General features: G+C 39.6%; 1 protein-coding gene across 13 annotated transcripts in view; it reads right to left on the reverse strand.

The window, feature by feature from the left end:
- IKZF1 (IKAROS family zinc finger 1) overlaps window positions 1-26,962 on the reverse strand; it is a 68,932-nt gene that overhangs the window by 18,010 nt on the left and 23,960 nt on the right. For 9 of the 13 annotated variants that reach the window (XM_088054879.1, XM_088054846.1, XM_014256820.2 and 6 more), the window contains 3 exons: window positions 4,966-5,019; window positions 2,868-2,927; window positions 558-818 (listed from right to left, as the gene is read on the reverse strand). In XM_088054879.1, coding sequence (XP_087911005.1) covers window positions 558-818; window positions 2,868-2,927; window positions 4,966-5,019 — 375 coding nt within the window. The remainder of the gene's footprint in view (window positions 1-557; window positions 819-2,867; window positions 2,928-4,965; window positions 5,020-26,962) is intronic. The other 4 variants (XM_088054882.1, XM_088054849.1, XM_088054852.1 and 1 more) reach the window with 3 other exon arrangements.

Raw genomic sequence — 26,962 nt, forward strand, 5'->3', positions numbered from 1 at the left:
AATTTACGTGTCTCTTTTAGTGTCCCGTTCAGTGCACATTTGACCCACGACAATACTTGTTTTTACTTTGTGAAACACTGGACATGAAATGTAAGTATTTTTTGACTAAGTCTGTCAATACAGTTCTCTTAATATGTATTTTTCCAATCACTATTATAATCACTGATCCACAATGAGCTTTGCTGTTTTGTTGGAAACATTACAACTGGGTTAATTTCAGAGTTAGCTACTAATGGGTTTTTCCTCAGCAGTTCTTAAAAATTTCTTAGAAATTAAACAAGACTTGTTTAATTTTCTTTTAAATTTGATTTTTCATTTTTTTTTTGTTTCAAACCAAACAAACAGCATAATTTCTAGCCCAATAGATGGACCTCCATGAATAAGTCTCAATTCTGGTGAAGGCCAAAAGGATGTACCAAAATAATTGATTTCCAAAGGCTCACCAATGCTACATTACCTTACAAGAGGCAACACATGCACGATACAGAAAAAAAGTCTTAGTTACTAATATTTGGCCATTTCTTGTCAACTACAGGAAAAACTATGGCAGGCCTTACCAGTGTGGCTTCGTTTGTGAACCATGAGCACATTGGGACCGATGCAAATTATCCCACAGATATCACATTTTAGCTTTCCATTAGGAAGTCGAATGCCTCCAACTCCTGACAAAGCTTTGCTGCCTGAGCCATTGTGTGAGCCATTCATTTTCTCTCCTGCGGCATCAAGCATTCGTAAATCCTCTGCACATTCTTCCCCATTCAATTCACAGGCACGCCCATTCTCTTCATCACTCTGAGTTTCTATTTTTATATTACCGGCTGAAAGAAACAATACAGGATGCCACTCAGTTTGGTTACAGAACAAATAATGTGTCAAAGAAACAATCACATGAAAGGAGTTAACTTCTAAACAGCAGGTACAAAATTACTAAATAACAAATGCTATGACCTCAACTATAATTCTATGGGCAATGTGGGGAGTTTGTAACACGTGGAGCAATGAACAGTGAATATCAGTAAAACAAATACAAGGCACCCAGGGACCTGGGAACCCAAACAATATTACAAATCTGATTCTAGGTCTCTGCGATTTTTTGCATTTCTGGCTTTCTGACAATCAGGTCAATTGGAATGAAAGTTAAAATGAATCCACTTCACAGGGATTTGTCCAAAACAATTGTAAAAGTAAGTAACTCAATGGATAAAAATGAACAGAAAATGCAACATTCTCCACTTGGCAGGAAGACTCTGAGGGCTGTACTGAATCCAAATTTTTGGTTTGCAGTTCTATGGGGTAAGCAACAACAATGGGAAAGCAGAGTACAAACACTGATAAAGAAAGCAGGGTAGGGAAGGATGGAAGAATTTAAGGATATTAAAAGAGTGACAGTTGTGTTTCTGGAACAACAGGATTAGGATTGCTGAGTAATAGAAGACAATAACTAGAGTCAGAAGCTATGATTAAAAACCATTCAAACAAAAAAAGGTGTCTGGGAAAACTGTTATTACTTTATTGGATAAATCCTTTTCATTTTAATCCCATAGGTGACAAGTGCTTGCAGTAAGAAGAATTTAGGTGTAAATTTGCCATAGCCCTACAACATGTGATGACATAAAGGCTAGTAAATTTGATCTGCTATGAACAGAGAAAACTTTAACATTAAGGAAAAGGATCAAGATTCAGACAAGTTCATGCCAGTATTCATTCCTCTTCTCTCCACAGAATTGTATGATGTTTTACGTAGAAAAAAATAATCCTGGCTGTTATTTCTCTCTTTTCTAATCCACGATTTTGGTGAAAAAATACTTCTTCATTAGGCTGAAAAACATCATTTTGTTGGCCAAAATCTCACTTTCTATACAGTAAAAATCCCTCTACCTTCATTCCACCCCACCCAAAAAGAAGAAAGAATTTACTTCAGAGGGTAGCTAAGAATATGAGGGAGCTGTTTCATCCAATAAAGTCCAGGTCTTGTCCTTCTGTGGAGCATTTTCATGGCAACCTCATTCAAAAGCAATGGTGTAGCAATGTGAGAACAATGAGCTACGGACAATAATTACCTCAAGAGACTGAAAGACCTTCAAAATACCCCTTTGAAATGGAGAGGATTGAAAAGCTCTTCTCTGATACATCCTGCAACCTCACAGGTGTCCCAGAAGGACTGCATGGATGTAACTGATGAGAGTATCTGACTCAAAGTCCTACTGGGGAACAGAAGCCTAAAGGTGTTCACATTTATGAATACTGTTTGATGGGACACCGCTTAAAAAGTCTACCAATCTAGGTATTTTAATGATTTTTTCAAATATTGCACTTTCAATAGAAATCATATGTAAAACAGAGTAAGTGCATATCATAAAAGCAGTTTTCCTTTAAATTGTATGTTCTAAAAAGGGGAATAATTTAGTGATAGACAAAAACAAAATCAATGACCAAACAATGACTTAAAAAGACAGTATGACTGGTTAAACAGAAGTGATTCTGTAAATTTAATGGGCTACAACTTCATATTGCTGTTTTCACCATGGCAAATGGAAGGAATAGAAGTATTTGGCTTGAGTATATGACAAGATTTTCCACAATTTACAGCTAATTTTTTTCCTTTCAGTTATAAGAATAATAAATATATATTTATACTAAAAAATTATAGGCTCCTTGCCTGCCAGGGATTTGGAGAAGGTGGCTTTTGAAGCAAATTTTCTATTAAGTTAAAACAAAGTACTTATGAACAAAACAAAAAGCTCAGACTACTTAAGTGCACACAGACAAACATACGTTATTCAGAAATAAAATGACACAAACAAAAATCGTAAAAGTAGGAACTAGATGGAAATGCTCTGTAGTGAACTGAGTTTCAGTATACTTACTGGAAAAAGATTTGGGAATTATTGCATGAAAGTCCCTAAAGCCTTCCGCCCCGTATGCAGCTGCAATAAAGAAGGCAAACAGGATGCTGGTTTGTGGTACTGCTAGCAGAAATGTAAAAGAAGATGGCACTATTGCTATAAGATAAATACCTAGGAGAAAGACAAAACTATCATCACAGAAGCAACATAAGCAGTTTAGGACAAAGGAGGAACAGGAAAAGGACAGCTGGCAGGGGAATCCTGACTTGTCAAGAACAATTCCCATTTGTGAAAATGCCCTTTTCTTCCAAAGCAGCCAACAAGTTTTATCATGTTATCTAGAAGCATAATATGCTCTTGGGTGTTCCCCTTGCTTGAGCATTAATTCCTGCTGAAGAGGAACTCTTGCAAATGGGTCTCAAAAGGATCAATGCAGGCTCCTACAGTGCAGCTTCTTCAGAATTTATTTTTTGTCAATATGCACTCTGTCTGTGACAGAGATCTCTTCTTTACACATCCTTGTTTCTAGTCTCTCCAGTTATAAAAAGTGAAATTGTATTGTTTTATTCTCACGCCTGCTGGTCTTATGCAACGGAAGAAGAGGAAGCTCAGGTTTACATAAATATGTGTTTATTATTGTGTATATTGGCATATTTTTGGTTTGTATCTCTAAGGCTTGTCCTCACAATGTATTTATAAAAAGCAGTTGTACAGATATATTATGCCCTGCGTACTATGAGTAGCCACATACAAATTACCAGGCCATTGGGCATGCTGATACAGGTAATGCTGGAGTTCATTACTTGACATAAGCACTGACAGAGGTATTGATCCAGCCAATAGTCACTAAAGCTCTCCACAGCTATGTCCTGGACTGCTGCAGCTGTACTGCTCATTGAATATCCCCACGAAGACCAGGCTGAGTGTCCCGGATGTGCATTCATTCGGCAGTGCAGCTCATGACAGAGGCTCAGTTCACATGCAGAGTTCACTTTGCCAGTGAGAGCTGATGGACATTGAGGGCACCTAACTCACCCTGGATCCTCACAGAAATTTTATAGGTCTAATGAAGAAAAAAAATCTCTCCCTGTTCAAACTTAATACTTCTTGCAAATCTGTCTGCAATACAAGAACTAGTGGAAAGAGCCCCACTGATGCAGGAGACACAACAGGAGAGGGAAATAATTCAGTAGAAATGCTAAAGACTTTTATTAAATCTGAATAATAGGGATAGCAGGGTACACTTCCCCCCCCCCCCTGCCCCCGCCATGGGGACTTATACTGGAAATAAAAACCATCAGTGTTTTCTACCTTTGTGAGAGTGATTCTTGCCCATCCCTTTTTATAGTGGAGAAATCACTTATGGAGCAAAAACAACGTGAAAAATACCATATTTTTCATGTGCACTGATTAAGAATATTCTCACACTTTATACTGATTTCTGAAACTGTTACCCGATACAGTTTTTGTAGAAATTATTTCTACATACACACATAGCTATGTACACACATATGCAGACATTAATTAGCTTTAAAATTACTCATGGTAATAATTTCTCATTGGGTCTACTAACGCCATTAAGAATTTACTCACTAATTAATTTACTTCAGTTTGGTTGGAGGTGACTTTAAAAGGCCCTTTTTTCTATTGAAGGGGTACAGAGTTCTTTGATGTCACTGAATTGATAGCTTTTCCCCACTCCCCACTTTTTTACCTTTCCAGAGTGTGGAAAAATTACCCAAAAGCAGGGCACTGTCTGGGTCCCTTGTGCTCTCTTCTATATACTGGGAATTTCACTCTGGATTTTCTGAAGAGCATTTTAAATTAATGTTAAAACATCTGTTCAGTATTCTACAGCTAAAGGTGATTTATGTAAGTCACAGAAAAAATTAATTGATATGTCAAAGGGGAGAGAGGTAATGATATAATTTATCACTGAAGAGCAGTGTTGCTGGCTCTGTATCAGACTTAGGCTGTAGCAGTCACGAAAGCAGGATGGTATGAGAACAAACAGCGTCACACTTCCCTGAAAAGAGCTGAGCAACATGGAGATGGAAGGGAGGCATTTTGCAATGAGTGAAAGAGTTGATAGTAAGCAGAAAGGAGAAACCAAACAGACCTTCTGGGAAGCTGGACGTAGAGGGTGGCTTTCGAAGGACAGAGAAATAGGCAGCTGGAAAAAAGATGCATGGGAACAATTAGTAATTTGTTTTCAATCTACTGCCAATTTACCTTCTCTTTTAGCTATGGGACTCCCTCCCAGCTGCAAAATCCTGTGAGAATTTAGCAATGCCACTGTTCTAAGTACCTGGCTCATAATTCTGTTTGGAAGGGGAAATTCATCTTTCAAGTAATATTGTTCTCCAGTGAGATTTTTTAAGAAGTAAAAAGCATTAGACCTGGATATCAAAGGTGCTTAAAGAGTACCAGAAAAATCACTCTGAAGCTTCTGAGACGTTTAAACAACAGAGTTCCCTTATTCCATTTGATTTTTAATGGGATTTAACTTTTTATCCCAGTAAGTACTAAACTGTAGCTTGTGGCATATATCTGTCTTTAAGAACTTATCCTTTAGACTTTCTTTGAAAATAACCCAGATAATTTGGTTTTGTGTCATGCAATGTCTTGTTTGTACTTTGTAGACAAGAGCAGAGAAAGATCTCTTGAAGTTGCTGCAAATAGTTCAGGTTCATGTAATTTTTTGTTTTCATGGCTCACTTGTTCTTCCAAGAACAAGTTGATATTAGTTGATGCTTAAATGGTACCTTTAAAATCTAGGACTTCTCATGAAGACATCATAACTATTCAACCAGCAATCATACCTGATTGATTTGAACAGTACCTTATCACTCTAACGGTGAGAAAAAAAAAACTTTCACACCAACCTTTCTAACAAATGATAGAAAATGTTGCTAAAAAGGCAGAATAAGATGAAGAAATCCCACTTATCAGGCCAAAATGAATCACCTCAGCATGCCAACATGTCAATAAATGCAGGCAGGATCTCTTCTTCTTTACATAGGTACTCAGAAAACAGAATATTGTCAGCAATCCCACCTATTATTCCTGATACAAGACATAGCAGCCATTCTGTTTTGCAACAGCATATGAAAATTTTAGCACTTGGCTTTATGCACTGAAATCCTTCCCCCTTTCCTTTTTACATCATGGTCATTTACTGTGGTGTCAGCTCTGTTCTTACCCTGCAAGAGCACTGCAGGTGGAGGATGCCATTTTCAGAAACGAAAGTTGTTTTTCTACAGAATATTTAAGGAGACATTATTCACCAGCCAGACTTGACAATAAACAATGAAGGACAATTCTTTAACTTAAATTATGTTTCCATTAATAGTATCTTTCCCTTATGAGCTCTGAAGCAAGAAGAATTGTGTGGGTGTGAAAAATGACAACAAAAGATCTGGGAAGAAGAACCATAATGCCATGTCTTGTGCTCTTCCTCAGTATAATTCAGATGATACAACAGAACACAGATGGGACTGATCAAACTAACTGTTTATTTAGCTACAGAAAAAGCAGATGTGCCCAAGTGCTCTTAAAAATTACTTTTCTTCTCCCTCCTTTCTACATATAGCACTGCATTGGCCAGTTAGTCAAGCATTGTGGTATCTCTTTGTGTAAAATGCTGAAAGTTAGAGGGCATTTTCAAAGGGAAACAGAAAAAAAAAAAGTAAGGATGAATAGTAGCAGGAACAGCTGGGACACACCTGCAGGTAGAGAAGCTGGTGCTGACGGATAAGGAGATCCTCTCTGCAGGGTCCATGCTGCTTCCTTTGACTCCAAGTGCCAATCAGCCCTTGGCAGCCAATTTCTTCTCTACTCTAATTCTGGCTTTCAATCAAATGGATATTATTCCAGAAACACAGGCGTCCACAGATAAGCTATCTCCCATGGGACAACTGGTGTGAGGAGCTCCACCCATGCCATCACCCATAGCTGCTACTTCTCCCTGCTGCTGTCTGGGGGAGGTGCTCAGCCCACGTGCCAGCGCCAGTGCCTGTCAGTATGCACAGCCTGTCCTCAGGAGGAAGGAGCAGGGAACTGTGCTTCACTGCATTGCAAAGCACATCAATATGTTTTTCTAGGGGCTGCAGAGAAATCAAACTGTATGGAATCAAACAAGTGAACAAAACAACTAACAAAGTATGTCCTCTCTAGGTAAAAAAGTGGCTTTTGGTCCATTGTGCATTCTCCCAGTAGCCACCTGTTAGTTACCCACAGGGATTTTCTAAAGGACCAGCAAATATGCATTGGTTAAAGACAGATTCAAATAATGCCCTCAAATATACACCTGAAGATATGAGCCTTTTACGTAACTTCTAAATTTCTTTTCAGTAGGAAATGATCTGTAACCAAACCAAAGGGGCTGGTCTAGTACATATTTCTTGTCTTTGTTGTGACACTTGCTGGTACATTTTGTACTAGATTCAAGTTGATTTTCCAAAGAAGAGTTAACTACCTGGCTGCTTGATGTTCATCATCTGAGGTACAAGTAAAACTAAATCTTAAAGGCAAGAGAAAGAGCGCTGTCAGGAAATGCCATACTAAACCTGTTTCCCAAGTTCTACATGTATGTGTAATCCATGCTTCCTATATTGGAAATGCTCTGCTTCTTTTACTGGCTGCATGATGAAGTAGCAAAGGGAACTGCTGCAGGTTTGCTGGTAACAGACTTTATTGACCCTTCTCTGCTTTGAGAAGTAAGCTGGGAACACTTTCAAACTGGAGAGAAATATTTGCTTACAAATTATAGTAAAAACAGCACTTTTCATCCGTAAATTTTTTGTCTCTTCTGCTTTCACCAGATTTTTTTAACATGGGCATTAAAGGATGAAGGAGTAGTAAAAGGAACCTTAGCAGGAAATCTTTAAAAAGCAAAGTAACCTTAAGTAACAATGCACAACAGTGAGGTAAAAACACTACCATGAAAACATCCTCAGGTCACACAGGTGTGTCTGTGAATACACATGCTTATGTGCCGAAACGGGAACCTCTGAAGTGGCATTCTCCAAAGTCTACAGGCACAATCATTGTGGCTTATGCTCTTCCCCACACAGCAACAGTTATCCAAGAATAGCAAAGCCTCAGATGTATGATATCCTAACATTTATAAGGCATTCCCCACAAAGCATGCTTTAGTGAAAGTCATGGGTGCTAATCAATCCTCAACTAATGAAACAAAATTCTAACTAAAGGCAGTCGCACATGGCAGCTGGGAGAACATGAAGGGAGTATCCACCTTCAAAGATTAGTGTTCTGGAGAAGAGGAATGCCTATATCCAAGATTCAACAGGCAGACCAGAAGCTCCACAAAAATGGAAGAGACAGCCAGGCTCTTCCATGAAGCCATGCTGCCAATGGCTGGATGTTGTCCTTATCTGGGAGTTTCTGTGGGCATACCTTAACAACGCAAGGGCTTAAAAAGTGCAGAAACATGGTTAAGATCAGACAAAGTGATCAGTTACATATAAATAATGTGAAGTGTAGTTGGAGGGGGAGCTTGACGAAGAGAAAAGCCTGTGAAATCTGAACACACACACAGTGTATTGGTCAGGCACCAGATGAAGGCAACAGTCACTGCCCTGAAGAACAGAGCTACCACTTGGGAGCAAAGAAGTACCCTTGATTCTGTAGTTTAGGGAAAGGCAGGAAGATGAACTATTTTGTATATTGCTTCAGAGAACCTAAATTTGCCTTGCCCTGAATGCAAAGTTAGCCCTTCTTTGCAAACCCTCCCCTTTTCATATACCATTTCAGTGAGCTGCTTGCATATCCTTATTTTTGTGGCTGGCGTGGCACAGAGCTACCCTGGTTCAGAGTCAGGCCCTTGCAAGTCCATCCATGTAACAAGTCACGCATGTTAATAATATGCTGTGCCTTCACTATCACTGAACGGACACAGGGGCTTTTCCAGGGACCATTCAGCTGCCATGATGATGCCTTGAGCAATATTTTATGCAAATATACATAGTTCCCCATAGCTGTCAAAGGGTCAGTATTTCTAAATTTAGACTAAGCAGCTGTGTTTAGGTTTGGGGAGGAGCTTTTGGGTGTCGTGCCAAAGCTGTGCACTGTCAATGTCCTCTTCTGAGAAGAGGTCAGAGGATGAAATGGAGAGGAACCCAGCCATTTCAGCACTTGGGAGGGAATACACTATGAAAATTTTATTATCTTGCCTAGTCTAAAAACAAATTGCAGAGCAGAGTCTTCTGTGCTGCCCTTACCTGACACAGGGAAAAAAAAAAAACACAGGGATATTGAATGTTTATTTTAGACTAAAGCAAATAAAATACAGTCATCATTTTATGAGTGATAAAGTAGACATTCTCTCTGAGGACTGCCCAAAGAAGTTGATGCTGAGTTATGAAGCCTGCTTTAGGTCTGTTAACCCTGAGTGCTCAGTTATTTTTCTAGATGCTATTACAGATTATTCTTTTTGGCTTTTAGAATTATTATGAAAAAGTTTTGCAATCTAAATTGCTGTTTACTTGTTAAGAGTGTACTCAGCATTCCAGGAAAAGGAAATCCTAATCTACATCTTCTGGGGAAGAGGCAATATTTTTTTTACAGAAATCTCAAATAAATTCTCTGAATATATGGACATACCTGCTAGCTCCTGAGGGGAAAAATGTCAGGACAATATAAATTCCTTCTTTCTGTGTATCACAGGTAATGCTTTGCTACAGGGACCTGTATTCCCGTTCTGGCAATCACTCTGCTATGCTGAAATGGCAAGAAACCCCAAATGATGCTGGCAGACTCTCAAGCACTCAGAGATCTGGATTATTCTGAAAGTCTACAAACTCAGTTTAGTACAAATTTTTAAGAGACTTCTTGTCTTTCCTCACTTCTTGACCATTTTTTATGCTTGCAGTTTTCTTGCTTTTACCTCAGGAAAAAGAAGCACACCTTCTCTTTCCTGAACAGAATCCATCCTTAACCATACTGGTGCTATGATAAGTCATCCCTGACATTGGATGCCTCTTCTGTGAGGCATACAACAATTGTAAAGTTGAATACTGTCTTCTTGGGTCTTTGAGTGCAGAGCTAAGAGAAAAACCTAGATTTCACTAGCTTTCTGAAAAAGCTGAAGGAGATAATATTTTAAAAAGATCCACTTCTCAGAAAGATGTGGAGAAAAATGTCAGAAATTAAGACTAAATTATTTTATATAGAAAGGATATTGCAGCATCCTACCTGCACTTACTAACTCTGCTCTGCAATCACACCTCAGCTGTGACTTGAAACTACTGAATTTAGGAACCCCTGTTCCTGTCCTGAAGTATGTCTCCAAAACCAGAAAGTAACTATGCTGCAGAGTTGAAGTTTAGCTGAGTTTCTAGTGCAGTTATGCCATGCCTCCAGAAGAGAGAGGCAATTCACTCAGGCGCGACTTCCTCAAACTCTGAACAATTCTTCAGCAATATCTAAGGCTGGTGAGTGTAAAAGGTATTTTAAAATTATTTTACCTCTGTTGAATCAATAATCTGACACTTGAAACTCACTGGAAACACAGTCAAGATCACCATCTTCAGACAGTCACAATCACCATGCTGGGTATCTTACGTCAAAATGCAAACATTTTCTTAACTTGGATAGAACAACAAATCATCCAAGCCAACACCTTGCTGACAGAGCTTCAAGAGACAAGTCTTTCAAAATAATAGTTTTAAACTAAATAGTCTCGAATAGCTCCAATCACTCAACGAAATCGTGACAAGGAGCCCAGAACTGATTATTATGAACATCAGAAACATATATAACTCAGACCACAGAAATTATCCCATCAAAACCTTTATTTCTGGATGAGGTATAGAACAGAATAATCCAATATGGTCTAACTAGTGTTCAAACACAATTCCACTCATTTCAATAGGCCTATTGATTACTTTAACTTTGTCTATCAGCAAAAGATTTTTACAAAAGCAACTAAAATACTGAGGCAACTTCAGATACTAATGCAACTAGATTATCAGAAAAAAGATCACCCTGGAAAATCTGATCCACTAAGAAATTAGACCACTGTCTCAAGGAAGCAGCTGGAGAAAGTCCTTGGGACTAAGTTTTTTCAACAGCCTGATATCTCAAGGGAGCTACAGCATCTTATTTTCAACCATGTTATCTTCTAAAGATTTTTTTCATATACATACATGGGCCCTAAGAATAGTTTTTCTTTTGAGGTTCTATTATTTATTTGTTTTTTGTTTTGAAAATACAGTTTTAAGAACTGTACACAATACAGGTCTAGATCTCTGCTCAGCTTTCATTTCTACAGGCAAGTTCAAAAACACATCATGGCTACATCTCTGTTGCAGTAGTATTGTGGGAGGCCTCTACACTGGTACTGCTTGTATCTATGCATTCAAGGACACAGTGATGGTTCAGTTTGGGATTATCTTTACCTATGTGGAAAGCTTTTATCTCAAGTTACCAATCTGGAAACTTCCTGACTTTTTGTCATTTCTCTTCCCTATTTATAAATCTCTTCCCTTCACTCAGCTACCCACTCCTGCCTCTCCACTCTGATCTGCTTCTTTGCATTCCTGGAGGTGAAACAAAAGAGCTGTAGTTGTGACACTGCAGTTTCTGTGTCACATTGTAACATTTCCACATCCTCCTCACTGTTATAAAAGTACTCTAAGAGGAAGAAGGGCAAATAATGAAATATAGGAAAGCAGGAAAAGAGGAAGCAGCCAAGAGACAGCAACCCAACTGAAATGCTAAGAATTATGGAGAAGTGACAGAAAGGGAAGCATAGACCAGGAATTATACTTAGTTGCTTAGCAGAAAAAAATTAAAACCAACAAAAAAAATAGAGAGATTTAGCCCTTTTTGCCTCTACAGTAATCTTCCAGATTACAATTCCTCTCTGACATTCACCCACTTGACATGTATTCCTTTCCCCACCTCCTTTAAGACTGGCACCAAACTGTGGTGCTCTATGTGCAGCTGGACTCTCCCAACCTGAACTAACCACCAGCCCATTCCTTACCTTCATATCAAAGGCACAATTAGGCAACGGTCTTTTTTGCTGAAGGCAGCCGTGGGGGACAGAGTGAGAGAAGAGTACAGAAGGAAATTGGCTAAAGCAGAGTAGGGATTGCCTAACTGGGCAATCCTGCCTGGCTGACAGTGGATGGAGCAGACAACTTAGGAAGTCCTTCCACTGAGACCATGTGTCCCACTTGTTCAGAATGAAACTTGGCTGGAGCAGAAAGTATTTGAGATTCACATGAAGAATTTTCTCTTCTTCATTTCAAGGCAAAATAGATACAAAACAGAACATGGACTTCTTTAAGAACAGAGTGGGAACACCAGCTTTTAACAATCTTTCCTTACCTGGGGACCTTTCAGCAAGAATTTTTCTGATAAAGAGCTAAGTAGAAAGTAAAAACATGAGAAATTATTCTCTATAAATGTCACAACACTAACAGTTATACATAATTTTTGAATCAAGCTCCAGTTTTTGTCTTATCTGCTACCTAACTGAATTTTGTAGTTTCTCAGGAAGATAGTGGTGAAATCCTGCATGTAAATAAAGACAGGAGTGTTACAGAAGGGTGTATTGTGGTGTATTTATTTGTTCATCATTGCATGAAAGCTCCCTTATTGGAAGAACTGTCAAAACCATTTGAGGCTATTCTCCACAAAAGAGGTTGTCAGGTGATAAGAAATGGGCTTTAGTAAGGCTTTACTTTCTCTGAAATACTCTTGAACAGAGAATATCAGCAGGTTCAGCTCTTCTCCCTACCATCTATCTGTAAATTAGAAAGTATCTTCTGGTCCACTTAAGCAGTGTTTATTTCTTCAGCTAAAGTTAATGTAATTTAGGACATGTGGGACTTCCTACCTGAGTAGGAAGGAGTTAGCACTATGGTTCAGTGAATGGCAACAGTCCCTGAGATGGAATCACTGCTGGAGACCTGCACAGCATTTCCCATCCTGCAGCTGTGACTGTTCTCCCAGTTCCCTACAGGTACACCTGTATCTCTAGTCTACAAGGGCAGAGTTTATGCAGTGCATTGTTCTTGTAGGGCTGGTAGTGACCATGCTGTGCAATACCCAGCATATTTATGTGAGAGGAACTATGACCACTGGGAAGGTTTTGCCTAGCTTGTCATATTCTACCTACTATAGAGATGGGCTTCTCTTTATTTCATATTTGAGGGGCATGAACTGCTTTCTTCTGGCTTTACTGGTCCTGGTCTCGTTTTCACTTCAATGGAGCCCCTCTTGATGTAGTTCAGCATTTCCAAGGATAAAATTCAGTCATGCAGCAGTTAAAGAAATAGAATGTTTTGTTAAATCAAATGAACATGGTAAGAGAGAAAATAGATATGGATGTTCTCCACAGAAAATGGATGTAATTTTTCTATTTGACTTTGGATGAGAAATGTAAGGCGAAAGAGGCATAAATAGAGTATTTTTTCTGTCAATCCAGTCATAATGTTACTTACTGTTAAACCAGAACAGCTGGAAACAGCTAAGCACTGTGCTCCACTGTAACCCTAGCCATAGGAAAAGGCACAACTAGTTTGGTTAAGGAACAATACCACAAGGGGATTTTTATACTGATGTAAAGTAGGAAAAAAGAGGACATTAAACAGCAATAGAAATGGGTAATGCTTGATCCAGAACTATTCTCAGTTTCTCACCTATTATTAATAGTATTTATTCTCTAATATTGCTCATTCTCACACTTAGTGTCCTACTGCTTCAGCCTACAGAGAATTTGGTAACAAACAAGATTTTACAGCCTGAAATGGGGGCAAGACATTGGAGGCAGACTGAGGAAATCTAGGTTTAATTCCTAGCTTAGCCACAGACTTCCTGTGTGGCCATGGGAAAGGCGTTTAATCCATCATGTGCCCTTACTTCCCTATCTGCGCATTTTTCAATTCTTTTTAAATGGGGATAAGACATTGTTTTGTTTTGTTTTTTAATGGGGAACTCAAAAGCCATTTTGCTGCTTAGAGTGATTCCTATATTCAGGTACATGCCTCTAAAATGTCCTAACACATAAAGCTGAAATTTGGCCTTGCACTGGTCACTCTCCTGTTATGTGTTCCACAGAAGATTAGGGACCATGGAGCAGGCAGAACTTGTAGTTCCAAGAAAATGTATAACTTAGGTATTTGTGAAAATACTGTTCATAGTCTGTGATGTAGCCTACAGAATTATACAAAGGTAGAATTACTGTCCAGTCTAATAAACAGAAACATCTCAGAATAAAGTCTGAATAAGGATCTGATATCCTGAAATTTGGGCTTATGCGCCTACTTTATCTTCAGCTGCCCAGCCTCCCACGACCAGCCTCACTCACTTCTGTCACATCAGCACCAGGCTGGAATTTCACTCACTGCACTGGTACATCCCAGGATTTCTGCCTTTGCAAATCAGGCACAGAGCTTGGAATCAGATCTCCTCTTTTTCCAGAAGACCAAGTGATACAGTAGATTGCTTCTCTGTACTAAGATCTAATTAGACTTGAGAATTAGACTAGTTAGTTCTAGACTAATTAGAAGTCAGAAAACTAATTATTTCCTGATTCCTTAAGTGATCTAATAATTCACAGACAATATTTATTTTATTCCCTCATGTATGATCACCAAACCCTTAATTTAGTTACTTTTACCTGCTTTATATTTTTCAATTGTACTTTTCAAGCTAAAGAGATGTAGTTTAAAACAAAGTTGAGTACTTTGAACCAAACCAATCCCACTGCACCCTGAAGAAGAACACACAAGACTGTTTTGCTGCATCTGTTAGAAAAACAAATTTTCTCTCTGGTCTCCAGAATACAGTATATGGTTTAGATTGCACAACACAATTGATTATATTTCATTCTGCCCAACCTTACACTTACCTTGGCTAGGACTTGTAAAGTTTAATTAATCAATTATGTATATATATGGCCTTAATTATATTGTAAACTCTTTGGGGTGTTCTGTTGATGTTCATGCAGTGTTTAGGAGTAACAGAGGTTCTTTTCCAAGAGCCCTGTGCCACAATGTAAAATTAGAGACAAAAAAAGTCCCAACAAAACAATTGGGAAAAAAATGGCAGTAGAAAAACCCCAAGCATAATTCATTCCCTTTCTCAGTCTTACACTGACAGGAAGAGCCAAAATGGACAGAGGAGACACAGTTACATGCAACTAGAATAAGATCTGTAATAAGCTGTAAAAACTGGTGCCATGCATTCAGAAGGTGATCCAAACATGGTCACCTGTAAGGGTTAATTATCCATTTAGGCTATCATTGTTGGCATTTCCTGCCATCTCAGCATTTATGGAATATCTGAAAGTGTCTAGCAGGCAAAGTTTCTGTCAAACTTCCTCTCTGCTCCTAGTCTCATGCCCTAGCAAGTGTAAATGCCTTTTACTTGGAAGAATCCTTTTAAAAGCATCTGCCCAGTTTATGTTTAAAGTGCTTTTCAAACATTCCAAAGGAAAAGATACTGCACTGCATTTTCACCAAATACGATGGATTCTCAAGGTAGAAACACACAAATGTGTATCTTAACATGCTGTAATGTACGAACTACCAAGTTGCAGCTCTTTGTTGCTATGAAGCCAAAGAGAGTACATCAGCAGCACCCAACTCAGGATTCATAAAGCACCTAAATTTCATAGCAACACCCAGACAGTGTAGTGGGACTAAGTGTGAGGCAAATGGAAAGGTTGAAAAACCTTTCTCACTAAAAAGAAAAATAGATTTACAGAAGTTGCTGCTTCTTAATAGCTAAAATAAACTGGTATCTGCCATGGCTGTGTTGTGCTGGGGAGCATAGTGAAGTCAAGAAAGGAAATGAAATCCTGCTAACTTCATCACCTACAAACAGAAATACAGTTTGGGCTATTCGTCATACAGGCTGAGCCAGGTCATGGCCAGGCAAGTCTGTCAGAGGCTGCAGAAAGTGTGCAGACTTTCAGAAAATCAGCCTTTACCTGGTAAACTGGTCAGCAACTGGAGACAAAAATCTGGGACTGATGAATGATGCTTTGCTCATTTAGAAGAGAGAAAAAGTCAAGTTTGAGTCTGTGATAGATTGGCATTTAGGAAAACAAAGAGAAACACCTAAGGAAGTTAACACTGCTGAAGGCTGATGGGAGTTTGTCTCCTAGCCAAAAGCTGGCCATTTCTAAGAATTGACAGCAGTTTTAACCATTGAAAAGTGAGATCAACCTGTGAACATTACCTTAAGACCTAAGTCTGGGAATTTCTTGGTCTCTGTTCCCTGGCCGTGAAAGGTAACAGAGCTCCAGCTGGCTCCCGTCCCCTGCCCAGGCCATGCGGCCCGGGCAGGGGCTGGGCTGGGCCTGCCGCGGCTCCCAGCCGGGAGATGGGGCCTGCGGGGCTTGCCCCGGGCTCTGGCCGGGCCAGGCCGGTCCTTGGCTCGGCTGTAGTTTTTGCTGTGACTGAATTCACCACAGACTGCCGAGTAAAGGAAAAAAAAAAAACTCTTGACCTGCGGAGGGCTGAGACAGCGACCACACTCTCCAGAGCAGCCATGAAGAATCTTCCATCGCAGACACCTCCAGCCGCTGCTCCGGCAGAGATCACAGAACTATCTACAAAGCCTGGGCAAGATTTTAACACTTTCATTACCCAGACGAGACTTGCAGATTAATTCTTTTTTCCAGAGAAAGAAAAAGAGAGCAATCAACATGTAAAGAGACTTTATAAACTATCAGAGACAGTAAAGAATTAAGCTTCAGAAAAGGTAGAGAATAAGGAGATGCTTCAATTAAGCTGAAATATTTTTCTGTTAAAGCTATGGAGATTGACAATAATGTTCTGAAAAAACTCCTTTAATTCATGACAGAGGATATGGGGAGGAATGGAGTGTTCAGAGTTTGGATTTTGAGCAAAAGGTGGAGTAATTATGATACAGTGAGGTGCTGGAACAGAAGGGGAGAAGTAATAGTTGAAGATTTGGGGCCTTGAGAGGCAAAGAGAAAACTTCTGTTTTCCAGGGAAGCTCACAGAGACAGATGAAAAGAACTTTTGCCTTTGAATAACTCATCCTTAAAAGTGATATCCCTAGACTCATGGCCCATAACACACCTCAGAGTGATGTGAAATGGGAGGAGAAAATCTGATGACAGATTTCTGGGCAGCTGGCATCAGAGAAATAGAAAGCTGCAACAGAAATAGTTTTCTTGTGAGAAACTCCATAGATTAGCAGAAGAAGACTTCTGTTTCCCTACAGAGACTGATGAAAAGATTCTAGCAGGAATTGGGGACTGTTTAAACACCAAAGTTCCAAAGTTTGTTTTCTCTATGTTGTCATGTGAACAAGGAAATGGTTGGGTAGTGGGGGATAAAGGAGTTTTCTGGAAGTTTATTCTGGTGTTGTTATTCTTGTAGTTTTGTTAATAAACTTTCTTTACTCCTTTTAAGTTTTAAGCCTGTTTTGCTCTTGTTCTAATCCGTATCTCGCAGCAAGAAATAAGTAAGTTTTCTTGTAATTTTTTTAGTTACTGCTTTAAAACCACAACATTTATTTGGTGCGTTGGCCGGGAAATGAAATTAGCAAATCTGAACCACTACAGAGTCTGAAGTGACTTACTCAACACAAAAAGACAAAATTGTAATAGCTGATTATTTCTGAGCATAAGACACTCAAATCCCAGTAATCTTAATATTCTACTTGAAGGCCTTTAGACTCCTGGAAACTGTTAGCCATGAGGATTGTCACTTGCATTACAGTGGTTCTAAGAGCTCTCCTTGCCACCTGGATAAATGAAGTTCAGTTCATACATAGCTTTAAATTCCTTTATCTCAAAGTCATCATAGAGTCCCAGGAAAGATGATGTGAATCACAGGCTCACACCTTCACAGTAAGGTGCTTCTCAAGCATTTGAAGAAGAGAACGTTAAAGGTTTCATTTTCTGTTGTCATCTGTTTTATCAAATGGATGTGCAGTGCCCGTCAGTGGGGCAGGATGGTGGCATGCTGCAGCAAAACTTCTCAGCAAGTCTGCTGAAACTAGCTTCTGCTGATGCAAATGTGCTATTTGCTAGAGCTGCCCATGGCTATCTGATTAACTCCCATCTATGCCTGAATGTGAAAAACCCACAGTCCAGAAATGAGGATCACTGTGTTCTCAGGAAGTAGACAACTATTGGTACTCTGTCCCACTGAGGGAAAAGAGAGGGGTAAAAAACCATTTTTTTAGTTTTCAGTTTTGAGAAAACATGAGTTAACACACAGGAAGGCAGAGGACTGCATTGTGCTCAACTAGCCTGGTCTTTGTGAGGAGTTATATTTTGAACTTACCTAAAGCTCCCCAAGATGTGCATAAGGAGATTCCCTGAATACAAACTGTTTTCTGTGACAGAAGAGCAGAGGGTTCCATCACTACCTTTATTACAGTGGTACTTTTAACTGTGCTTTTGTATTTGTTAGCTCAGTTAGGTACTGAAACATCTCTAAGAAAGTTATCCAGTTAGGCAAGCATAAGCTTTTAGTGGAAAGTTGTATCGCAAATGAGAAATACAAGATATTATATCTGCATTTTCCATTAGATTATTTCAATATGTCGCCCATCTCTCCCTGTGCTGTATTATACACCCCCCCAAAGCTTCACTATGCAAACCTCAATTTGGTATTGGACTGCAAAATAATCTTCTAGAGAAAACCATTTCATGAATGTTTCCCTGTCTCTCCATTACAAACTCTACTTACATAATACTGCAAGTTAATAGAACACCTGAATGCAAGGAGGAATAGCACTTATGAGCTGCACAGGAGAATCCTTAGGGGCCCCTCACTGCTAAGACAGTAGTGGCTGGCAGGAGAGCCTTTACAGGCAAAGAATGCTGGCAGGAAGACTTGGGGGATGTGTGTTTCTCTCACTCCTTTCTCCATCTCCCTCTATCTTCATTAACTCCTTGGTGGTCCTTCTAGTACCAAGACCTTCACAGCTGCCTTGGGCCAGCAGCTTTATGCAGACTACAAAAGCCACAATGGGTACAAGTGGATCTTCCTCAGCTGTTACCCACTTCCCAAATGGAATTCACAGTTAGGTTTCTTATAGGGATACCGACAAGCTAGCAGGAACTAACCCTTTCCTCTTTTTGGTTTGAAAAAAATATTTTTATGGCATGTGTTTGTGTTGCAGAGTGTATGTTTGCTTGGTCTTAAGAAGGAAAAGCTCAGCTTTCAAGATAAATGTTCTTTTGCATATGGGGACTGTTTTTACAGAGACATAAACATAGAGAAACTTGGTTTTGCAGGCACATAATTCTGTGTGCTTGACAGACACATATTTGTATGTACATATGTGTATGCATGTACATGTAAACATGCAAAGGGGAGAATATGAATAAATGGCTCCTGATGGCTGGAAAATACACTGCCATTACAAATTTCAAAGGGAGTATTAAAGAGTATTAAAGTATTAAATTAATTATAAAAACCTTTAGAAATGGAAAACATATTTACATTGTCTTCTAAACACCAAGGGCTGTATCATGAATGATATAAATCAGCCCCTTTCTTTGAACACAGGAAAGCTTATTATTAATGCTTATACTGTACAGCAAATGTACAGACTCGTTAATGTGTAATTACAGAATAAACAATATCAGACTTCACTAGTCTATTTTGAAAGGAGAAAAAGAATTCCACTTAACACCACAATAAGCCCATTACAGGATACCAATTTTAGTAGGATCTACCAGCAATGTAGTGGCAAGATTAAACAAATGCAATACTACAGTAGAGGGAATGCCTCATTACCATTATTCCTCCCTCATATATTACATGTGTTGGGCTCCAAAGCCACTGAAGCCTTTTGCTAGCACAATTATCATTTCTCATTTTTACTTCTACTTGCCATTATGTGGACAAATGGGCAGGAAACTCAATCCCTCCCCAGAAAAGCCTAGTTCCCATTTGACTTCCAGATAAATTGTTGTAGATCCACACCTGCAGTAGATAAAGCTTCAGTGACCATGCTGGCGTTTCGGCTTCCCCACCTCCCCTCCACTGTCCAGCTGCAGGAGGTGCCAGTTACAAAATTAATTGGATTCTGGGAGGAAAAAGGACAAACCCTGACTCAGAAAGGAAGATACCACATCAGTGTGGAAGGGATGTTTTCACCTCTTTGCCCATGGCTTCAGTCTGGGAAAACTGGGAGGAGTGCTCTGCTTTGGAAGAACAGAGACATTCACAGCCTGAATTGTGAATAACAGCCAGCTGGAGGTCAGGGTACAGATGGATCATGCACAATTTGACATTTCCCTCAGTCTCACTGGTGTTTTTGCTTTGCAAACCTGGTCACAAAACCCAAGCACCCCACAATAAGGCAAACATTTTTCATAGTGAATTCTATAGGTGCATGTCCCCCTGAAAATAATTTTTCATATGGAAAGAACTGGAAAGATGTATTTGAAATCCAGACACAGCATGAGGGGTGCAGAAACAGCAGTATTCCCCAGCTTGCAGTCCCCATTTTGGGGCTAATGAAACATCCCATTTCAATGCCAACCACTGCCACTACTACTGAGTATTGCAACACATATTCACAGCAGGAAATAACAGGTTCCATAACTTGGCCCATATAATGCTGAGGTGCACAGTACTGTGAATGAGAAGGGACAGATCTCCCTCCAAAAAACCCCTAAGCCACTATTAAAAATCAGAACACAAAACTCTTAGCTTAGACAAAAACCCCCAAAACTCAAAAACCACGAAAGATTTGGGAAGTTCAAATCCATAGCAGGGATGTTTGCTGATCACAGCTTCTTACAAACACAGGATGCTTTTAAATGATGAAATATGGAGAATTAATATTTCCTCTTCTATTAATTGCAAAACAAGCTGAAAGTGTTGCCAACTTTAGTTTAAACCCACCTTTCCATTGCATTAAACACTTCTGTTGTTACTTAATCAGCAGGGAGGAAAAAATCATGCACAGATACTCTGTTATATGATGGAATTAGCAATTTATTCTAAAGATTAAATAAATAAATAAATAAATATTTGGTTTTTTAAGGAAGTGTCAGGGAACAAGTGAGTTTCTCACATCATTCCATGAAATAATCTAGAAGTTACTGAAAGCTCTGGTAAGAGCCACTTCCTTAGATGTAACATTTCCACAGTAAAAAAAATGGTTCATGTGAAAGTTCTCCTTACTCTTCAGTTTCTTCTCTTTTTTTTCCCTCCTTTTTTTTTTTCCTTTTTTTTTTTTTTTTTTTTAATTTAAACTCTGATATGTGGCATGGAATAGTGGAAGTTAATTCATGTTGTCATATTTCTCCATTTTTGCTACATTTATTACACTTCTCAAGCAAGAAAATTTTGGACTATCTTTGGTGGAGGAGAAACAAGGGAAATGGAATGTGAAAAACAAAGCAAAAAATATGTGCCTTAGCTTTTCTTTTTGGATAAGGCCTGTTTTGGCTGGAAATTGAGAGTAATTCTGTGCTTGCTCTACCTTTTTTTTTTTTTCTGCAATTCTTCAATCAGGTTCTTAATCCAATTTTTAGGTATGGATTTTGCCATGTTAGGATTGAAATCTCATTTGCATGAATAGAGGATGAGTTACTTTCAAAAATCCTATTTGGTGCCTGTGGTGTCACTATGGCTAATGGTAAAATAATAGATTAGATATCTTCTTGGGATCTCTTTTTATGCAGGTAACTTAGACACATAAATGTTTCTGAGAAACATGACCCTAAACTGCAATATGAGAACTGGACATTATTCCTAACTTCAAAATGTGTAAAAAAACAAAGAAAGAAGTGCACACCAGGGTTAATTTACTGGGAATTATGTTCCTGCATGTGCACCTTTGTAACACAAAATCTACCTGTGGGTGAGGGAGAAGGCAACAGAAGGAAGGAGCAGCAGGATATCTCTCATTGCAGGCTGAGGTCTAGCCTGCTCTTGGGCTGCTGCTCTGCTCGCTTGTTCAGGGAGGCAGCTGGATGAGGCATGACACTTTCCAATAAGCTCTCACTGGAAGCCAAAATCTTTGGATGCTATTTGATCCACTTTCACAACTTAACAGCTTGTTGTGGTCCCACACAGTCACCATAAATGGCATGCTGAGGGTAAGCCTGCACTAGTGGCTATGTCACACCTACCTACTGCCCAATAGGCAAAGCTTTTCCTGAGAGACCATCTGAGGCTTCCAGAAACCTCATATAGTGAGCTCAAAGGAAAAGGTTTGGGAACAAACCTCTCTCCTGCTGCAATGAGTGGTGTTCACTCATCCAAACAGGATCTCTTCCATCCCTCTCTATATAAAGGGCTCATTCTACATTGGGGAAAACTGTGAAGGCATGGCCATGCTGCATTCCTTCTTTGCAAATCTCGAATCAAGCCAGAGTGGCACTGTGTTTACACATTTTACTGTCGGACAGAGCCTGGGAAGTTCACGTCTAAGGGAAGAGCATAGCTGCAGATCCTCTGCAGCCAGAAACTGTCTCTTTCCAGGGAGCCACCACAGCTGGAGTTGAAATTACAGAAATGTGGAGTGGCTGAACAAAACCCAAAGAGCAGCTGGTTCCAAAACAGCACCTCTGTAGAGGCAAGCAGTCCCTGCATTGTGCCTCAGTCCAGCAGTTCAGTTTTCTGTACAGCTGCAGTACTGAAGAGCATTCAGGGAGAAAAAAAAATTGTTCAAGGTAAAAAGCAAACCTACAGCAAAGAGCAAGCAAAAATTAATACAGAACAGAGGAGTGGCTGGTGTTGGGAGGCCAGTCCAACCATATGATGAAGAATCATTCCCTTAAAACAACCTGAATTTTTGGAAGTTGTAGCTACAGATTTCTTCCCTGGCTTAAAACATGCCCATCTTCCAGCCAGAGCCTAGTGTTTCTGAGTTGAGCTGCAGCCACTGCTGAGATCCTGCTAGATAAATTTAAGTCCTGAACTAGAATGGGGCTTATCTCTGAGGCACATCTCTTCTGCTCAGATAAAGAGAACTTCCTCTCACTGCAGTTTAGATCAGCAGACTCAATCTCTGTACCTAAAGCCACACAGATAAACACACTGCATCTCTCCTATTCAAGCAATGCTCACCACTCTCCAACACTGAAGAAAAAAAGTTGCATAGTTCCCAGGCTTTTCCTGACTTTCGTGCTAATGTTCTGTTCTGAAAACACAGCTTTACCCAGCTGGTGCTCCTGAAATAGGCTGCAACTCCACAAGCTACACAGCTCTGGAGAAATAGGAGCAAAAACCCCATAGCTTCAGCACCTCCTGCAATATCATGTTGCCACACAGTGGCAACACAAATCATCCTGCTGTCATATTTCTGAGTAAAAGAATTTCTCACAAAACTAAATAAAAATAATTGCAAAAGTACAATTCTTTTTAGCATCAGTTTTGTTCTCAAGGATTTGATTTTTTTCATGTGCTATGGTTGTGACAAGAGGGCAGATTTTTACATCCCTGATCTGGCTTTGCACAGGTTGAGAGAACTGAGCTCATAATACAGCACAGCCTTCACTGGGGCTGCGGTAGCTCTGTTTTCCAGGCTAGGTCACCCTTACGTGCAAGTCTATTCTCAAAATGTTCACTCTCCATTACTTGAAGCAAGCATTTTTAAATTTTATAGAGGAATTCACCTTCAGTAACAGGGCATTTTTCCATTTGCCTTTGTGCACATTTTTCTAAGTCCTAGATCAGAACTTGTCTCCGGCACAACAGGAAATTCCCAATGGCTGCATAGACCCGGGTCTTCTGCACCTCACTCTAGCACACTGTTTCACACAACACTCATGAAAAACATACCTTTGATGGCTAGAATAGAACTTATATCCTGTATGGCATATTTAAGGACATTCATTAAATTTGTCACATGCATTCTCTAACTTAACCACCCCCATCTTCCTCTATACAAATCCCCATAAGAGTTTTGCAGACAAAATAAAAATAAGCCTGACAAAACTATCTCTGCGTTCTCCTTAAAAAAATACACATCATACAGGCAGGTTCTCACAGCATACAATACCAGTCCATAGTGGGGATTGTTACTTTGGGGTTAGAAATAGGAGCTTCTGACCAAACAAAAGGGGAGATTCCCCGCTTCCCTATTTTTAAAAGTTCCTAAAATATTTCAGCTTCAAGTTTTTCAATTCCTTTAGAAGCCTCCTCAGTTGGACTTTCAAGCCTTGTTTCAATGTGGAGGGTAAAAGACAATTTTCAAAGCTTCCAAACCATCTCAAATCTTCTGTCTGCTCTCATGAGGGCTACATCAGTTAAGACAGCAATTACCACCGATTATTTACAAAGGCTCGTCAGTTTCTACACACTTCCATACGTTTGAGCAGCAGAAATATCCATCTGAAACCTGAGCAAATAAAACATACTACACAGCCCTCCAGGTTATTTCAGGTCTCAGAATTTGGTTCTCTGAATGTCCAGGCACACACATGCCACACTTTATTATTAATCACAAGACATTGCCTTCATAGCCATTGAACATCCATAAGGAGGAGTGTGCAAAGATGTTTAGCTCCAGCGGTCTTTCTCCTCAGCCCCTTTGCCTGCCCAGTGGAATTACCAGGGCAGCAGTGAGCTGGACCTGTCTGAACCACAGGACCGATTTTGCAAGCTGGGGTGGGGCACTTCCCCTTTTGTCCTTCCTCACTTTTCCCCTGTCTGCAGCCTTTCCACACTTTTTCTCTTCACCCAGCTGTGTGTGAGTTGCAGTAGATTTATGTAATGGCAATGGTTGTGGTTGCCTGGTGGCCCCTCAGCAATGCTTGTGCCCATGCTCTCAAATGGTTGAGTTCCTTTTAAGGAAATAAAGCATCAAAGCTGCTCAGAGAGGGGACATTTGCATGCATCAGTAATTAGCACAACATGCAGGTTACAACCTCTGAATGCCCATGGCTGGGAGGGAAGACCCCAGGGTGTGAAGGCAATGACAGGGTCCCAGTGATTCCAGGCAGCAAAGTCTGCAACTACACAGGCTTCTGCTTCAATAACTGAGTTGTGGGAGGGACCCAACATCATCACTTGGTATTTCCCACTGGAAGAGAAAAATGTCAAAAAAAATCTTCCTTTTAATGTCTCTTCCCATACTTATTTATTTATAACAAATAGAGTTTATAACTTCATTTGAATCTTGTCTTTTTTCTACTGATGTCTATCACCCTGACTGGTTACTCTGGGTATACCCTATGACCGTTTCAACCCAATTTTGTGAGATTAATTCTCCCCACCTCTTAAAAAGAAGATCTCTACACATTAATTCTTCAGGCCCAGACTGTAATCTGTCACTACAGTAGTAACATTTGACTTCTCTCTTAGAATTTTATGGCCATCTGCAGCACCAGACAGCTATCTGTGCAGAAATGGTGAGCCCACATCCTCTTTCTGAGGCCACAAACACTGTGAAATTCTTTATAGGTGATGGCCACCTATGGAATGGGCAGTTATCAATAAAGCAAGGCACTGCCTACCTTTCTAGACAAATACCACCACTGCAGCAAATGGTGCTTTCTCCATGAAGTAGGGTGTGATCTACAGCCCACTGAGTCATTAACTTCCCACACAGGGGTTGAATTAGGATACAGTCTCAGAGCACAAACAGCCCCAAATTGCAACTGTTTACTACACACAGGATGTTCAGTACTGATCATCCACAAAAGGTGCACACAAAGTTTAACCTGAAACTTGCAGAGACTGAGAATTATGAAGTAATATTTCCAAAAGTGTACCATGGGAAATAGCACTGTTCAAAATAGGCCACAAAGCACTAATTCTTAATGGAATGGACTTTCAGTGGGATGTGTATTTCTAAATAAGTCAGACCAAGATTTCAAAAGGATAATTCTCTAGACCCTTAAAGAGCTGTGATAATCTTTGCTGAAAATTCACTGTGTTTTCTAGAGAAACTATCTGTAGAGCACATGGGTGAAAGGAATAAGAAGAAAATAATAAAATGTTATAGATGTCAGATCAGCCTGAGAAGCAAATTTGGGATGGAGAATAGGATAAGGAAATAAGACGATCTAGTGGACAGAGCAGCAGAAATTAAGCATGCAGAAGGAAGCTGCTCAACACATAGTGGCTTTTTTGGGGTTGCAACATTAAAATCATAGTAAGCTCATCGAGGAAATGAGGTGCCTTGATGGTGACCAGAACATCTCTTCCAATATGTTTCTGCTTTGCTGTGCTACTTGGGGTTATTACTAGAAACTGTTGATGACTTCACTTCCGCAAATTACCCTTTCACACCCGTTGATTATCTTTGCACTGGTCATAAGAAACCCATGTTTTGGGCATGAGTTGTCTCCCCTGCCTGGGGAGACAAGCACCATACATTTCATGATCCCCTGTGTACCTCCTTTATGAAATTTTCACACTGTCTAGTCATTTTAAATGGTAATTCAAAAACTGATGACACCAAATAAAATCTGGCCAGTAGAGGACTTCAACACCTTCCTACTCAGAGCAGAAGAAATATTTCAAATGTTTCTATCAGCTCTGTAGCACCACATTAAAGTGCCAGTACAGGTTTGGAAGAAACACAAAAGGAGATTTTTGAAAGCATGTGGAGGAGTAGAGCCTATCTTTTTTTTCTAAAAAAATTATTTACTGTAATCTTTGACCTTTGAAATGCTAAATTGATGAAAAAGGTAATTAAACTTTTGGGTCCAGGGTTAAAAATTATTTCATTAAATATTACTACAAATCTGAGTAAGCAAGTTGTCACTTGAACATTTCTATCTCACAGGTTGATTAAAATTAAAAACAGATTTCTCACCTAATTTCAGTAGGATGAGGTATTTATTCTTTTCATTAAACAAACTTTCAATTCCCATTGTTACTGCTATAGCCCTACATGTACAAAAAGTCCTCCAGAATGTAGAGACCCTCTTCATTAAATGTCTGACTCAAATTCCTTGGTGTATGCTTTACGGACAGTTGATCTCTCAGGGTGTTACAGGTTAAGTGGAATGCACTGTAAATCCTACACTGAAATAAATCCAAATGCTAGGGAATTCCCTTTTGATGAAGGAAACAAATGGAACATTAGGAAAGTCATACAGAGAGAAATTGCTGGCTGGCCATATCTGCTCATGCAGGGCTTGTTGGCTACCACAGGACACAGTCTAGCTCCCACCT

This window comes from Pseudopodoces humilis, chromosome 1 (assembly GCF_049639895.1).
Source record: "Pseudopodoces humilis isolate 2021_Gansu_Grassland_sample_001 chromosome 1, ASM4963989v1, whole genome shotgun sequence".
NCBI classification, from domain to species: Eukaryota; Metazoa; Chordata; class Aves; order Passeriformes; family Paridae; genus Pseudopodoces; species Pseudopodoces humilis.